This window comes from Petaurus breviceps, unplaced genomic scaffold (genome assembly GCF_028583685.1).
Source record: "Petaurus breviceps papuanus isolate PSGF00001 unplaced genomic scaffold, PetGlider_PUasm1.0 177, whole genome shotgun sequence".
Classification (NCBI taxonomy): domain Eukaryota; kingdom Metazoa; phylum Chordata; class Mammalia; order Diprotodontia; family Petauridae; genus Petaurus; species Petaurus breviceps.
This window is the reverse complement of record NW_027185776.1, coordinates 1,000,069-1,017,758: the sequence shown is the minus strand read 5'-3', so window position 1 is coordinate 1,017,758 and position 17,690 is coordinate 1,000,069. Positions and strand designations below refer to the sequence as shown.

Here is a 17,690-nt window from a genome sequence, read left to right as displayed (position 1 = left end):
TCTTGATAATGGGGCTAGACTAGATGGTCTTCAAATGCCTAACCAGATCTAAAATTGTATTACAGGATAGCCTATAAAATGTAGAAGAGGAAAGAAAAACCCTTTCATTACTCCATACAGAATATGACCCAAACAAATAAGTTCTTAAATGTAGAGTTCATAAATTGTAATAATTATACAAATGATCTCAGTAAAAAGCTTCATGTGCCAGCAATTTTTTTTTTTACTAGAAGTCCAAAATCATAATTCTGGAAAAAAGCAACACTTGACATTTAGGTTGTTCTTTAAAATGTTTTCAGAATTTATAGACATGCCAATTCACACATAAACTACATACACAACTCACAAACTGTCATAAGGATCAATGAGTGGTATGTACATTATGTATGTATTGCACATGTGAATCTGTGTGTACATGAATTCTGTAAACATTTAAAGAAATATAAAATATTATTACCTGGAAGTAAGATTTTGAATATCCCTCAAAAAAGCCACCCGTTTAAGGAAACTTTTAACTGGGGTAATTTTGCATGATAAGAGATGAAGCAACATACCTACTAAGCTTAATAGCTATAAGAGAGACAGGAAGGCAAGTCTCGTAATTCCAAACCCAATGCTTTTTTCTACCACTCAATGCTATCTCCTCCAAATATTGTTATAGCTTGAGATGGAATTATAGCTTAGAGTTAATTAAGTTATCTCCATAAAAGAGAAGAAAAGGTTTGAAACTTAGCTTGTTATAGCTAGAAAATTCTGAACTAGATTTTTTAAAGGGTAATTTTGCTACCCAAAACTAAACACACTAATAGCATCTGTGCTAGTTTTAAAAACAGCTTTATCTAAAATACAGAATTCTTCATTAAAAATTAATTTTTAATGAATGCAATTTAAGAGATGATAGATTGTCCTCTGCTGATTTGCCTTTTTAAAAAAATAACTGTTAAAAGAGATGAATGGATTGGGGAGGGATATACTTGGAAATTAATATGAAGGAAAAACAACAAGTGTTAATAAAAATTGAGAGGCAGGAAGGAATAGCATAAAGAGAGCTGACAAGATGTGGGTTCCCACCTCTGAATCATACAAGCTGTGTCAACCCAGGCAAGTCATTTAACCAGATTACACATTGCAGAGAATGGTAGATAGCAGGGAAAAAAGAATTTCCTCAACCAGAAATTCCCTAGACCAGTGAAATCACAGAGGTAGCAAATAACACTATCAACAAAACTTCTCTAATAAGGTTTTACTAATACTCTGCATTAGTAGGAAGCACCCACAATACATTTTAATTTCTCTACCTATATCCAGGTTCTCAATCAGGGAGAGGGAAGGGACAAAAAGGAAATAATTTTAAATGTAATCCCTTCACTCTCCTCCTGAATGCCTTCATTTCTTTTTTGTGTGTAGAATGGATTAAACTAAGAAATAGGTCCTCAGTCAGTGTAGAAAAGGGCATTTTGTTCTTTTATTTGGAAATCACTTAAATCTAGACTTTTATTTCCAGAAAACAAAAATGTTAATGGATGAGGAATCAAATTGCTACTGGGATAGAAACTAGAACTGTGATTTCATTCTAAAAGGTAAATTCCAGGTAAGAAAATTCACATCAGCACATTCTCTGCATCTTAAAGACTCTGAGATTTGTCTTAAAGCAATTAAAGGTTAAGGTACTTGCCAAGGCTCACACAGTCACTATGTGTAAGCTCAAGTCAAATGTGGGGCTTGCATCCAAGTTTTCTTGGTTCTAAGGTTGTCTTTCCCACATACTGTATGCCATGCTAACTCTTCCCTGTTCTGAAAAGTCTCTAATGAAGATTAAAGAACACAAAAGAATCACACTCTCATGGAGCTCCTCTTCCTCCCACCACCCCCTTGACTTCACTGAAGACCCTAAAATTGTTCTAAATTAGAAGTCATTCTTGTAAATTAGATCAGAAAATTAATAACATGTATTCAAACAACCACCAATGAAGCACTGCTGACTTACCAGGATATCCTTCCAAACTTTTCCGGACATTCTCCACTGTGGGATAAATCTAAACAAGGAAGGAAAAAAAATTGAGAATGTGTCAGTTGAAGAAAAGTGGCCTTCTCCCTTTACTGGGGCTAAACCCTCCATTTGTGCACTTGATTCCCAATCTCTACTTTCTCTAAGGCCTTAATAATATATATATATATATATCCTACTTTTCTTACATTTTCAAACTCCCTCTCTACCCTGTCACCTACAAATGTGTTCTAGTTTCTCCTATCCTTAAGCTTCGTTACTGCTATGAACACCACCACCATGCTGGAATCCAGTAATCACCTAAGACTCCCCTTTTCTCTCTGATCCCTCTCATCTCTTCAATTCTGTGATATAATGAAGAGTATCAGATTTGAAGCCAGGTGAGCTGGGTTAGAATCCTGGCTACAGTGGCCATGATTCTACTCACGTGACTGTGAACAAATCACTTCCTTCCATTCTCAGTTTCTTCAACTCTCAATCAGAATAAGAGATGTAAAAGATTTGTAAACCATTAAGCACTCTATTGAAGAAATCCTAATAAAGTTGTCCCAGACCCAATATTATTATCTTTTTTTCCTTTTTGGAGGGCAACTGGGATTAAGCAACTTGCCCAAAGTCACACAGCTAGTAAGTGTGTCAAGTGTCTGAGGCACATTTGAACTCAGGTCCTTCTGACTCCAGGGCCAGTGCTCTATTCACTGTGCCACCTAGCAGCCCCCTACAGCCCCAATATTCTAACTTCATTATAGGCCTGACCCTACTGAACAGCAGGCCCACTGTACCTACCTAGCCCCCCCCCCCCAATGTCCTAACTTCTTCTTATATGCTTCACTGTTCACTGGAACAACAGGTGTGTCCCTGAACTCTTAATTCCCACAGAAACAGCAGGTGCTGTTGATGGTCCAAGTGCTGGGAACCCAGCTACTGCTTCTACCTAGTCACTGCCCCTAGACTCATTCCCACAGAAACAGGTGTGTTCTTGTATTCAATCCCAATCACAATAGTCCAAGACAGGACCATAATTCCTAACTATCCATCTTGACCAGACAGGCCCATAACAGCTAGCCAACTAGAGGGCAGCATGACCAGAATGTTTAACCACCAAACCATAGATGGGATCCCTCCTCCATTACCTAATCCCTTAACAAACCCCTCCTGCCATTTTAATAGTCATGATTTCTGTTATATAATTGCATCTTTACCCTATAAAATACCATCTTAGTTTCTCTGAAGCTGCGGGTTCCTCTTGGAATTTAGTCCACTTCATGAGAGGCATCAATCTCAAAAAATGCCTATACTTGGATTAGAGGTGGTCTGACTCTGAATTCTTTGAGACGGTTCCACCACAATACATCATGAAACCCCAACAGTTTTGGGTGGGCAAAGCCCCCACCGCAACAGTTTTTGGCATCCCTGGGTTTAAACTGCAACACTATGAAAGTTGGTTATCATAATTATTTTAAATTTGTAGCTCCAGGTTTCAACTTCTCTTCATTCCCCCTGACAACCAATAATTCTAATTCCCAAGAAACCTTGCCTAAAGGGCAGTGGCATTCCCTGTCTTTAGTCTCAATCCCTCCAATACATCCTACAGTCAGTCAGTGAGTCAACCAGTAACTCCCAAGAGTCTGTTGTGTCAGGAACTATGCTAAGTGCTGTGGATACAAACAAAAAAAAAAAGTAAATGAGAGCCCCTGCTCTCAAGGAGTTTGATGACAGAGACAACACATTAATAACTACATACGAAGAAGACAGACAGAATGAACAGGGATAGTCTCAGAGGGAAGGCACTAAGAGCTTCTTGAAGAAAGCCAGGAGGCAAAGGCAAAAGAAAGAGAGTTGCGGGCAAGACACAAGTCAGTGAAAACACCCATGGCTGGAAGATGGGAGTGGAACAATGAGGAGGTCAGTGTCACTGGAGCCCAGAGTACATAAGGGGAGTAATCTTACTAAACAGCTCTGTTCATGTCATTCTTTCACTCAAAAATCTCAAACATCTACCCACTATATCTCTCTAACCCCCCCCCCATATTACCTTAAAGTGAACTCTAGCCTTGTCTACTACCAAATTTTTGGCTAACAGAAGTAGCTAGGTGGCTCAGTGGATAGACTGCCAGGCCTGGAGTCAGGAAAACTAATCTTCCTGAGTTCAAATATGGCTTTAGATACTTACTAGTTGTGTCACCCTGGGCAAGTCACTTAACTGTTTCCTCAAATGTAAATCAGGGACATCATATTTGTACAGCATTTACCACAGTATCTGACATATAATAGGCGCTGTGTAAATCTTATTCTCTTTCCCCTCTCTGCGCTCTGTTCCCCAACCCTGAAAGGCATTGCCCCCATAATTCTGCCCACTGGAGTGGAGTGGATGAAATCATCTTTTCAAGACCAAATTCAAATGCTGCATCTTTCACGTAATTTTTGTTTGATCATCCCAAGCAGAACTAGAACTCTACTTTCCTTGGATTTCTCATATCATTCTGTTTGGTTCTATTTACTCATCATAAGTCATTTTGTATTTCAGTTCTCTGAGTACATTCTTCAACTAGACTGTGAACTTTATGAAGGCAGGGACCATTTCTTATTATTCTATGGCTGCCATAAAACCTGGCACAGTCCCCTGCACATAATTAAATAGACACCCAGTGAATCTTCATTGAACTGAACTTTAAAAATTTAAAAACTGTATTTTTAAAGGCATGTATTTCAAATAACATAAACCAATTAGTTTCATGTAAAAGAAAGCTTCATAAAAAGTTAATATTTAGTCTTTTAAAGCTTTACAAAATGCTACTTAAATAATAAAGGCCTATCTTATAAAAAATGCAAAAGGTTAGTAACAAGCTTACAGGGAACTAAGAAAGGGGGAGAAAAAACCCCACCCACGTGACTTTAGATTTGATATTTCCTTAAATTAATGTTAAGTAAATGGAAAGTTAATTACTAACCTATAACTCTCTAAATATTTAATATTGTTTGTGATGCCTCAAAAAAAATTTGCAACTGAGTCAAAGTACTGAGCTAGTCTGTGATAAAATAGTAGTGCTCTGACCAGCATACTCTTAATGCCACTTGGACTAACGATCAAAACCAGGAGCTCACATGTGTACGTATTTAGCACTTTATAATTACAAAGCACACTGTGTATCATCTGGAGTCTTTAATGTTAAAAGCTGAACAGGATATTAAAGAATATATACTTCAACCATTTTATACTGCAAATGAGAAAAGTGAGGTCCCCAGCAACCCAAGGAGGTAGATAATGCACATTTTACAAACAAGAAAAGAGGAAGGAGAGGAAGGGAACAAGCATTTATTAAGTATCTACCAGGTGCCAAGTGTTTTACTATTCACAATAACCCTGGGAGGTGGATGCTATTATTATATTCATTTCACAGTTAGGAAACTGAGGTAAACAAAGGTTAAGTGACTTGACCAGAGTTACACAGCTAGTAAGTATCTGAGGCTGGATTTGAACTCAGGTCTTCTTATGTCCAGGATCAGTGCTTTAATCACTATACCACCTAGCTGCATAAAGTGAGTCAACCAAGATCACAGTGTCAGAAGCATGACCCTAAGCAAATCTTCAGCCTTTGCACCCATGGTTCTTTCAATCTTATGGCCTCTCTCTAGATGGTGAAGAAAAGTTACAGGCTCCATTCAAATCCCTGAATATCTCTGTTAACTGTTCTTACAATCAAAAAGTTTGAGACAAAAGGGACCTTAAAGGTCCTTTTCCTTTTACAAATGGGCAAACTGAGTCTCAAAGAGGTTAATCAACTTTGCCCAACAATAGCAAGCAGCTGAGTTAGGACAATGACCCCACTGATGCCAAATCCTGTGCTCTTTGTTCGCCACCTTGAAGATTTAAAAATTTATCAACTGGAAACAGAAAGATACCTACCAAATGGAGAGGGACATCATGCTGTCCTTGAGTCTTTCCATGACTTCCTGGAATCACCAGGCTGTCTTTAAACTCAGCACAAAGCCATTTCGACTCATCAGTTCCCAAGGAGCCAATGCTTGAAAACTGGCCTACTATAGGCCAAGACTGTTGCTCAGGTACCAATGAGGCATGCTCTTTAAGAAGCTATGGGAGGAAAATACTGTTATTATGCATCATAAGCTCCAACAGCCCAAGACAAAAACTGGATTCATCTTTGGGGAGATACTGAGCATTCTGCTTATCTGAAATTCCTAATTCTTAGAAAAAAGAAAACTTAAAACCTTATGAATTTCAATGTTTTTTGAAAATAAGATCGTTTGCTTTTTTTTCCTTAAGTGTGGTTGCTGTTCTTTATAAATTTTTATTTTTAACACTTTCTAAAATATTGAGTTCTAAATTCTCTTCTTCTCTCAAGTCCCTTCCCTCACCTATTGAGAAGGCAAGCAATATGATGTAAATTATACATATGAAGTCATGCAAAACGCATTTCCACATTAGCCATGCTGCTCCCCCACCTCAAAAAAATAAAAAAGAAAAACAAATTAAGTGAAAAAAATCATGCTTCAACTATACTCAGAGATAAAGTCAGTGAATTTATTTTTTTTTAATCTCTGAAAATTCTTTATTGTAACAAGGGTCAAATTCAGAAAATAATAAAGGAAATGATCAATTCCAAATTGGACAGAAGTCCAAATTGGACAAAAATAAGGGCATGGTGACTTCTCCAAGAAATTCCACCAACCCATTAATTATAGAATTATTTTAAATTGTCTCAATAGAAAGGTTTTTTCAATATTTTTGACTCCAGATATTTAAAATAGGTTTAGGTCTAAATTTCACATTCTCACACCTGCACTTAAGCTTCTGATATAATCAAAACAGCATGGAACAAGTCCATGGCTTACAAAAAAACACTTTTCTGAGAACATGGGTTGTGCCAGCCTTACTGTCCTTCACAGTTAAGGCACCTAAAACTGAGAGGGGTAATAAGTTATATATATATATATATATATATATATATATGTAAAACCCCTGTAAGTCTATTCACTAAGATCAGACTTCAAAGTAAGGATCCTACTCAGCACCCTGAAACAACAGAGAAAGAAATACTTGGAATACTAAGAGTAGAGCCACAAAACCCAAGTTCCAATTCCAGCTCTACCACTGTATTACCTTAGGTCAGTCATTGATGTTTTATGAGCCTCAGTTTCCTCATATGTAAAAAGGAAATACTAAAAGAAATGACTTGTAATGTTCCTTCAAACTCTGGACTTACAACCTGCAAGATGAGATTTTATCTCAGTGTTCTTTTCCTCTACACTATGCTCTCATCAGTAAGATAGCTGAGGGAAATCTAATTAAATGGTAAAATAATTTCACACTTAGCACATACCACCATAAAGAACATGAGAGGGGCGGCCAGGTAGCACAGTGAGTAAGAGCACTGGCTCCAGTGTTGGAATGACCTGGATCAAATCTGGGCTCAGATACTCAGCACCACACCCAGAAATAACTGGCCGTGTAGCCTTGAGCAAGTTACTTTAACCCCAATTGCTTAAAAAAAAAAAAAACATGAGAAAATGTTCACCGCTGTGTCTAATATTGGAATCAGAGGAAATAGGCTTAAATCTCATGTCCCCTACTCGTTATATGCCAATGAGAAAATTTCTTTCTCTTCCTAGGTGTCATCTATCTGTATAATGGGGGTGGGGGGGGGCCTAGGCTGGAAGACCTCTATGGATACTTCTAGCCATGACATTCTATGACCCTCATCAAGGACACATAATAAAGGAGGAAGGTAGGTCAGAAATGACTGGGAGGTGAAGGAGGGCAGTGAAGGAAGAGGAATTCAACTACAAATGCTATTACATGGATTAGACTAGTGTCTTGGGGGTAGAGACTGATGGATATGCTGGAAAGAACAACCAAATACTTCTAAGTACTCACTGGTCATCAGAGAGCTACACATAGTAAGAAGCACCAGGCTAAGCAAGAATTAATAATAACAGTTAGCCTTTATACAGAGCTCTAAAGCACCTTATATATGTTATTTCATTTGAGTTTCACAACAGCCTTGTGAGGTAACTGCTATTTTTATCCCCATTTTACAAGTGGGTGAGGTGGACAGAGGAGAAGTGACTTGACCAGGGTCACTGGAAGTGTCTGAGGCAAGACTTGAACTCAGGTCTTTTAGATTCTAAGTCTTTGTTGTTGTTATTCAGTTGGGTCCAACTCTTTGTGATCTTATTTGTAATTTTCTTGGCAAAGGCACTGGAGTAGTTTGTCATTTCTTTCTCCTGCTTCTTTTACAGATGAGAAAATTGAAGTAAATAGGGGTAAGTGACTTGCCCAGCATCACACAGCTAGTAAGTGTCTGAAGCCATACTCCTACTCAGGAAGATGAGTCCAAGTCTGGCACCCTATCCACTGCACCACGTAGCTGTCCCCCTCAGTCTATTCAAATCCTAAGTCTATTCATATGCCACAAAGGGGTTATGATTAAATAGCAGTAGTAGTAGATAATTATGGCTAGCTACTTCCTATTAATTATCCTAATAGGTTTTTAAAGCATTAATGCTTTTTAAAAAATGGTACCAGGTACCTTTCTTGGCACATAGGCCACGACCATGGCCTCCAAGGAATTCTTGCATAATATCCATTAGCCACAGCAAAGGTAAAGGATAAGATTTGTATAGTTATTAAGACATAGAAGTCATGTTAGGATTTACTAAGGGCTGCAAATTATGCCCTAATGAGGTAGTTATAAACCAGCCATTATTATCATCATTTCCAATGGATTAAGTCTACTTAATTCTATTTGTTGACTTTTTCCATGATTTTTCACATCAGAAGCAAATGTAACTTTTGTAACTGGAATCCCCTTTAGGGAATTTAATGACTAACTTTGTTTAAATTAAATCCATTTCCAATACACAGAAACAGATTTTATTAACACTCTTTTCCTTCTTCAGAGTCCTAATAACAAGAACTCTCTTACTATGATAACTAACCAGAAGCTATAATATTCCTAAAAGAAACAGATTGAGTAGGTAGGTTCTGGAGAGGCCGAAGATATGGGCAGAAGGAAAAGGAAAGTTCTGACTCCTTTCCCTACTGATGTTTACTTTAAGAAATATAGCCTTCAGAGTACCCGCAATTGAGGAATTAATAAATAAAGTGGGGTACAATGAAATGCAATGGAGTATTACGGCACTGTAAGAGTTGACAGATGCAATTTATATGACTTGTTGCAAAAAAAGAAGTAGAACCCAGAAACTGTGCTTAGCACAGCACCTGGCAAATAGTAGGCATATAATAAAGGTATTTATTATATTATATAAAATATATATGTTATGTATTATATATACGAACTGATGCAAAATGAAGTGAGCAGAACCAGGACAACACTGTACAGTAAGAGCAACACTATATGATGATAAACTGTGAAAAAAGACTCAGCTACTCTGATGAGGACAATGACCCAGGACAATTAAAAAGACTCTTGAAGAAAAATTCTACCCACCTCCAGAGAGAGAACAGACGAACTCTGAGTACAAACTGAAGTATAATTTTATCTCTTTATTTTTCTTGCTATTTTTCCAACATGGCTAATATGGAAATATATTTTGCATGATTTCACATGCATAATTAATACTGTGGCAAACTGGATAGAGTGCCAGGCCTGAAGTAAGGAAGACTCATCTTCCTGAGTTCAAATTTTGCTTCAGACACTTAATAGCTGTGTGAACCTGGGCAAGTCACTGAACCCTGTTGGGTCTCAGTTTCCTCGTCTGTAAAATGAGCCGGAGAAGGAAATAACAAACTAATGTAGTATCTTTGCCAAGAAAACCCCAAATGCAGCCACCAAGAGTCAGACACGACTGAAACAAATGAATGAAATTCCTTGTCATCTTAGTGAATGTGGGAGGGGTTAAATGGAAGAATACTTTTAAAAATTATAAAGAATGATAAAAATAAATAACATTTTAAAAAATGAACTCCTGCTGACTGAGAATGATGAAACTAATTTGAAAAGAATATTAATTAAAACTGAATTCTATGAAATTATAATTTCATAACCAAGTTTAGCTTCAAAGAAGCAGTATGAGAAGGCACCTCACTTCTCCCCACTTCTTTGCAGAGGTAGAGAACTATGGGTGTGGAATACCATAGGCAATATCAGACATACTTGCAATGTTAGTTTTGCAGACTCTTTTTCCATTCTTGGTTATAGAGGATCATGCACATGGGAAGGCATACATGAGAAATATAGGTGATATAAAAACAGATGATATCAATAACTATTTTTCTAAATGAACAGATCCAAAATCATAGATCACAAGAGTTAAGAATTACAACTGACTTTTCACTGTCATCTAGTTCAAGCCTCTCATTTTACCTGCTCTTAAATCAATTAGTATTGCTGTTCAGTGAACAGCATTGCTCTATGTGAACCCATTTGGGATTTTCTTGGCAAAGATACTGGAATGCTTTGTCACTTCCTTCTCTAGATCATTTTACAGAGGAGGAAACTGAGGCTAACAGGTTAAGTGTTACACAAGGTCACATAACTCATCTGAGACCAGATTTGAACTTAGATGTTCCAAGGCACTCAATCTACTGTGCCACCTAACTTCCTCTAAATCAATTAGTGCCCTAGCTCCATCCCATGAAGTAATACTGGCTCTGACTCTGAGCAATGGTCAACAATAAAAAGGTGGAAGCCAACAAAATCTGTCATCAAGCATTCTTACAAACCTACTATGCATTTGCTAAGCATCTGAAAAGACATCCTCAACAAAATTATAAAAGCTTGCATATATAAATAAAAGATGAGGGAGAGCATACATAAACAGAAAGAATCAATCAATCAATCAACAAATTATTTATTAAGCACCTATTACATGCCAGACACTGAGGCTAGATACTTGGGACGTCAAGACAAACATTACCATTATTTTAAAAAATAACTATAATTGTAATTCATAGTTATTAACAAAATGCAATTTTTAATAACTATAGAAATAATAGTTTGCATTTACATAGTGTTTTAAGGCTTGCAAAGCACTGTACATCTCTTCTCGTTTAATTCTCCCAACAAACTGAAAGCAAGATGCTCTTTTATAGAGGAGAAAGCTGAGGCACAAAGAGAGGGCACACAGCTAGGGAGTATACCCCTATTCCCAAGTTTACAATCTAAGAACAAACAAACAAACAAAAACATTAAAAGCTCTGTTACCTTCCTGAGACGAAAATGGCCCCAGTCTTCTTTATGATTCCCTTGAAATCGCCCAGGAGTGGACCCAATAAGATAAACTCTAAAAATCACAGGAAACGGACAGAATGCAAGTCAAAAGTTTTCCACACCTTACTTGAAACACAGTGCTTCCAAGGAAGGAATCATTTCTATTCAAAGATAGCATTTCATTTGAGGAAGAGGTAGTACTTTCAATTAATCAGGAAGAAAAAAATTACAGGACACCTACTATTTACAGGGCATTGTATAAAAGGTTCTTTGTCAAAAAATAAAACAAAAAACAAAACAGAGAAAAAAAAAACTTTTAGAAAAGCAAGTTCTTTATAACAGAGATTCAGTTTCATGTACCATCCCCTCCCTGGCTCTGCAAGGCACATGGAGGAAACAGGCATTTTGTCTGGTATTTTTTTTAAGTTCAGAATTTTAAAACATTAAAAACAACTCATATTCAACAAATATTTACTGAGCATCTACAAGGTGCCAGGCACCATGGGAAATTTTTTTAAAGGACTAAGGACACAGCTGCTGCATACAGGGAGTTTGCATTTGCAATATAGGGGGGAAATCATATTTTACACTTTCCTCTTCTGCCTCTTTCCTGCCCATCAGTTTGCCCCATGAAATTTAAGTACTCATTTTCTGCTTTATCCTCTTCATTCATTCAATAAATATTCACTGATAACTTTCTACAGACAAGGTATCGTGAAGGCACAAAGATGAATGAGAGACTTTCTCTGCCCTGAAGGAGCAAGAAATCTATCATGGGACATAAGACAAAAATATATAATTATAAGGCAAGGCAAAATGCAGTATGCCCACAAGAGAAGCAGGATTCAAGTCCTATAGGGTTTGGACGTTTCATTTCTGTGTCCTCATGAAGAAGAGGGGCAAGAGATTTCATTTTTCCCATTGTAAAGCTGTAAAAACATGAGGAAAAGGCAAATTGGGGCACATTTTGAAAAAAGGATAGAGAAAAAAAGAACAAACATATTCATATAAATATCACACCATCATTCCTCAACATATAAACAGGAAAGACCTTATGCCAGTTCTTAAGAATTTTTGTTGTCCTTCAATCAGAGAAGGTGGAACAGGCCCTTTTGGCAGCTACAGCCCCTTTCTCAGAAAAATGGTTTTAAATGCAATAAGATACAGAAGATTACAAAGGAAATCAGTTATAATGAAGTAATGATGTAATTTTTTTCCTCATTCAAGTTTATAGACATTTATTTCTGTTCCCTGGGTTTTAAAACCCCTGTTCCACATGATTTCAGAGAAACAATTACTACTGTCAGATCTCTTCTTACCCCCAACTCCAGCACCCATTAATCATTTGTATTGATGCGACTGCCTCCTCACTCTCAATAATTATTTTATATTTACTTTGCATTTTTCTACCTATGGAAATATTATTTCTTTTAGGAGAATTTAAGTTCCTTGAAAGCAAAGGCTGTTTTCATTTTTGCCCCTATGTTTCTCAGCACCTAGCATGTGCTTAGCACACAGTAGGGCATTTAATAAACTACCACATTGAAAAAAACCTACCTTGTTTCAGAAAGATCATGCTCTTGGATGGTATCGGTCCATTCTTTGAGAGGAGGAGCATTGTAAGCCATTAAGTAACTTATCAGGTCAGATTTGAAGTTTGTTGATGATTCACCATGATTACTGGGTGTTCCACATGGTAGTCGTGGATATAAAGGGCTGAGCCATATTCTACAAGAAGTGAAAGAGAGAAAGAGAAAGAGAGAGAGGGAGGCGGGGAAGCAGACAGGGAGGGAGAGAGGGAGGGAGGGAGTGAGAGAAAACCATTGAGAAAACATAAACTGGGATGTTGTGTTAGGTTATTTTACTTATCATGCATTTATTCTGGGGAAGGGGTGAGTTAATTCTTTTTAAGGATGCAAATGATTGTTACATCCAGGAGAACAACCAAGTATCCTCCCACCCTAAACCCTGGAATAAATTACTAAGGGAGACTGTTTGTGGTTCTTTTCTAGTTGGCTTAGATAAGCTAGATTTTCATCTTTCTAGAATGGCTGTAAAAGGATAAACTAGCAGCCAGAAGGATGAATCAGAAGAGTGGTCCATAAACTGTTAGGTTCTCAACGCTAAGATCATGGTATAGCATGGAAAGTGCTAGACCTGGAGTTAGGAAGACCTGGGATGCAAATGGTATCCCTGGCATTAACTAGCCGTAGTAAGTCTAGTACTAGCTTCTTCATCCATACCATGAAGACTGTTGACGTTGTTTGTCCTTCATTCTCGAAAAGGACCATGATACCAGTAAGATGATGCCATGACTTTCATGTGAATTGGATTTAATTGAGGGAGGGCTGTGCAAAGTCACCAGCTTCACTTCCTCCTCCAGAGCCATCTGGGTTCAATGGCAAGATACAGGAAGAGAATAGTAATACCTGAAGCACTTACCTCATGGGGGTATTGTAAGAATCACATGGGATCACATATGTAAAATGCTTTTCAAAGCTTAAAGTGTTATATAATCAGATCAGAGCTAGATGGAACCTTGTCTTCCCTGTCTCAACAACCTTAAGGTAAGGCTTGGGAAGGACTAGCCTAGACTCACAGAGAGTGGGAGAGACAGGGCTAGAACACAGGTCCCTTCACTCCCAATCTGACATTCCTTCCATGGATAGAGGAGGTAATGTGTCACCACAGACACCTCTCTACACCTGCATTAACAACTAACTACTTCTCAAGTTACAGCCTTCAAATATCCTTATGTACAAGAGAGAGATTAGGAGGAATCCAGTGACTTGAAGCATCAATGGGGAAGAAAAATGTATAATTCAAGAAAATGGCTCTCCATTGTGCAAATATTGTGATTATTCTTTCAAAGCATAAAAATTATATTCGGTCTCTTTGTATCTAAAATGCCCTAAAAAACAATCTCTAATACACAGTTCAGATGAGTCATGATTTGAAGAAAACAATTCCAAGAGAGTCAGAGGTGTCTGATCCAATAAGCCACAAGTTATGAGTCTGCCATTAAGTACTTCTAAGTATGCACCTGGGAAAACATGGTAGGTTTTTGCTACAATTTCCTATACATCAAATACATTTGCCCTATTTTTATGAGTGTGAAAAACTATCCTGGGGATGTGGAAAGATGGATTTCTCCAGGGCAGGTCTTCTATAAGAGGCTAGTAGCATGGCATCATCTTCCACATAAAGAATTACTCTGTAACTCCATAAATTTCTTTCTCTTTAATTACAAACAACATAAAGGATACCAAAAGTAGACTGTTAATTGTCTATTTCAGATTTTCATTAAATAAAACTGAGGTTCCAACAAAAAGTTAATATTTATGTGAGTTCTACAAGTTCTACAATTTGCCTCCTTGTCTTTCTCTTTTCCAAGAGACTCAAATCTTGTTGCATAATCAGTACACCCAAAGACAAAACAGCAAAAATAACAACAAGCATTTATAAAACTTTAAGGTTTATAAGGTGTTTAATAGATGTTCTATCATTGAATCCTCATAACAATGCCAGGAAGTGGGAGTTATTAGTTATTAAGGGACAACTGAGTGGTGCAGTGGCTAGAGCTCCAGGCCTGGAGTCCGGAAGACCTAGAACCTTACTGTGTTATCTTGGGCAAGTCACTTAACCTCTCTCAGACTCAGTTTCCTCATCTGTAAAATGGGGATAACAATAGCGCCTAGCTCTGAGGGCTGTACAGTGGCTGGCTATACAAACATTAACTATTATTAATTAACCTCTGCCTCTTTCCTCATTTGTAACATGAAAATAATAATAGCACCTACTTCAAGGAGTTGTTGTGAGGATCAAATTATAAAGTGCTTAGCGCAGTGCCGGGAACATGGTAAGTATTATATAAATGGGAGTGGCTAGGTGGTACAGCGAATAGAGCACTGGCCCTGGAGTCAGGAGGACCTGAGTTCAAATCCGGCCTCAGACACGTAACATTTACTAGCTATGTGACCTTGGGCAATTCATTTAACCCCAACTGCCTTGCCTTCCAAAAGTATTATATAAATGATAGCTGTTATTATTCATCCCCATTTTACAGATGAGGTTCATAGAGGTCAAGTGACTTGCCATGGGTTTCACAGATAAAAAAGTGTCTGAGATTAGAATCTGGGCTCATTTCTTCCCATCGCCAAGTTCAGAACTCCATATTAACCCATCATTAGAAAATATGATCCTTTCAAAACTATGTTATCACAGGAAAATGGCAATGTCCTAGGAAGAAAGAATAGGCAGGAAAATGTGTATTCAGGTTATGGCACGAGAAAAGGTAATTTCATAAACTCTCTTGGCATTCTGGGCTGTCATGTTTCAATTTGTCTTACATTTATCTCCATAAATGCCTTACCCTGACTACTATTCGATTCAGTGAGTAATCATTACACCATTGCAGAGGCTTTTGGACTACAAGGACTAAAATGAATCATGTATTTGGTCAAGGAGCTAATATTCCACTACAGGGATGCTACATGAATACAGAGAAGTGTGAAACATGGTTGGGAAAGGAACAAAACAGAAATCAGACCAACAGCTCTAGGAAGAGTTGGAACGCTCTAGTACCTACGGAGGAAGGGGAATCAGGGAAGGGTTCATAAAGTCTCAATGCCTGAGTTGAACCTGGTGGGAAGATAAGAGTTCTCAAAGGCAGAACTCAGAAGAGGAAGCATTTTCAGGCATGGGAGAAAAGCCTGAACAAAAGAATGGAAGGAAGAATTGGCATGTCAGGTTTGTGGAGCAGCAAACAGGACAGTCAAAACTGAACCCTGGGGGATTAACGGAAAGTCATATGAAATCAGGCTGGAGAGATCAACCAGAAACAGACTGTGGCAGTCCTAAATGTCAGGCAGAGAAGCTTACATTTCACCCTATTGGCAATAAGGAACCACTGAAAGTCTCTGAGGTGGGAGTAGCATGGTCAGAAATGGGTCTCAGGAAGATGACTTTGACAGCTGAGCAAAGCAAGGATTAGAGAGGACAAAGAGAGGTGCCAGGGAAACCAATTAGGAGACAGTTGCAATAGGGTAGGTGAGAGGTGAAGGGGGCCTGAACTGACCTAGTGGCAGTATGAATGAAGAGAAGGGGACAGATATGAGAGGTGTTGTGGAGATAGAATTTGACAAAACTTGGCCCATCCATCACTGGGAGTCAAAGATACAAGTCTGAGTGTCTGGAAAGATCAAATAGAAGATGAGAAGACTGAAAAATGGGAAGGTTTAGGAAGGTTGAACTCCCTCTTAGACATGCTGATTTTTGAGGTTCCAGAAGAAAACTAGGTAGAGTACAGGACTGGTTTCAAGAAAAAGATTAGGGCTAAACATACAGATTTGAAAATCATTGAGTAGAGCTGATAACGGAACACAGGAGTAGATAAAATCACCAGAGGACAAAGAAAGTAAAATGAAATTTGAGGAAAGAGTTTTGAGGGGTACCCACATTTAGGGGAAAGGGGAGGGATAAAGATCCAACCTAGGAGACCGAGAGAGTACAATCTGATGTATAAGTGGAGAACAAGGAGACACGTTAGGAAGACATCTAGGAAGCCAAGAGAGAAAGAGTATCTAAGAGGGAAAGAATGAGTAAAAAACTTAAGGAGAAGGAGGAGAGAGAAAAGGCCATTTAGGCTTAATAATGAAGAGATAACTGGCATCCTTTGAGAGAGCGGGTTCATTATAGGGGTGGGGTAGGAAGGAAGTTTGCAAGGAGGTAAGAAGAGAGTGGGTAGTGAAGAACTGTAGGCAGTGAATGTAAAAGGATTTCTTCTTTTTATAACAAGGATTTCTTCTTTTTTAACAAGTTCAGCTGTAAAAGGTAGGTAAGAAATAAGGGAAATGCTCTGTTGCTGTTTGGTCATTTCGGTCATGTCCAATGCTTCATTACCCCATTTGGGGCTGTCTTGGCAGAGATCCAGGAGTGGTTTGCCATTTCCTCCTTCAGTTCATTTTACAGATGAGGAAACTGAGGCAAACAGGGTTAAGTGACTTGCCCATGGTCACACAGCTATTAAGTAAGTGTCTAAGGCCAGATTTGAATGCTGAAGAGGAGTCTTCCTGACTTCAGACCTGGCTTTCTATCCACTGTGCCACCTAGCTGCCCCTAGAGGAACAACCATAAGCTACTAATACTGGGTTAAAGTTCTTTGAGAATGGGGATAATGTCTTATTTACTTTTGTATCCTCTTCAGTGCCTATCACAGAACACTGCATGCTACAGACAATAAATATTGATTAAAAGAATGAATAAAAAGATTAAGGAAAATAAAAGAGCATGGGAAACTATGCAACAGCTTATATTTCAAGATAGACAGTACCTATTGTTAGACGCCACATTCATATCTAACATTAGTCACTGTCTGTCGGAAACAAACTGTGATTGGCAATGAATGTAAATTCATTTTCAGGTTTCCAAATTCCAGAACATTTAAAACTGCCATACCTACGCAGGTACACCAAAAAAGGAAACTGCTA

General features: G+C 38.0%; 1 protein-coding gene across 6 annotated transcripts in view; it reads right to left on the bottom strand.

The window, feature by feature from the left end:
• TDP1 (tyrosyl-DNA phosphodiesterase 1) overlaps positions 1-17,690 on the bottom strand; it is a 160,912-nt gene that overhangs the window by 94,270 nt on the left and 48,952 nt on the right. For all 6 annotated transcript variants that reach the window (XM_069085970.1, XM_069085974.1, XM_069085969.1 and 3 more), the window contains exons 8-11: positions 12,760-12,930; positions 11,197-11,275; positions 5,916-6,101; positions 1,988-2,036 (exon numbers count right to left, since the gene is read on the bottom strand). In XM_069085970.1, coding sequence (XP_068942071.1) covers positions 1,988-2,036; positions 5,916-6,101; positions 11,197-11,275; positions 12,760-12,930 — 485 coding nt within the window. The remainder of the gene's footprint in view (positions 1-1,987; positions 2,037-5,915; positions 6,102-11,196; positions 11,276-12,759; positions 12,931-17,690) is intronic.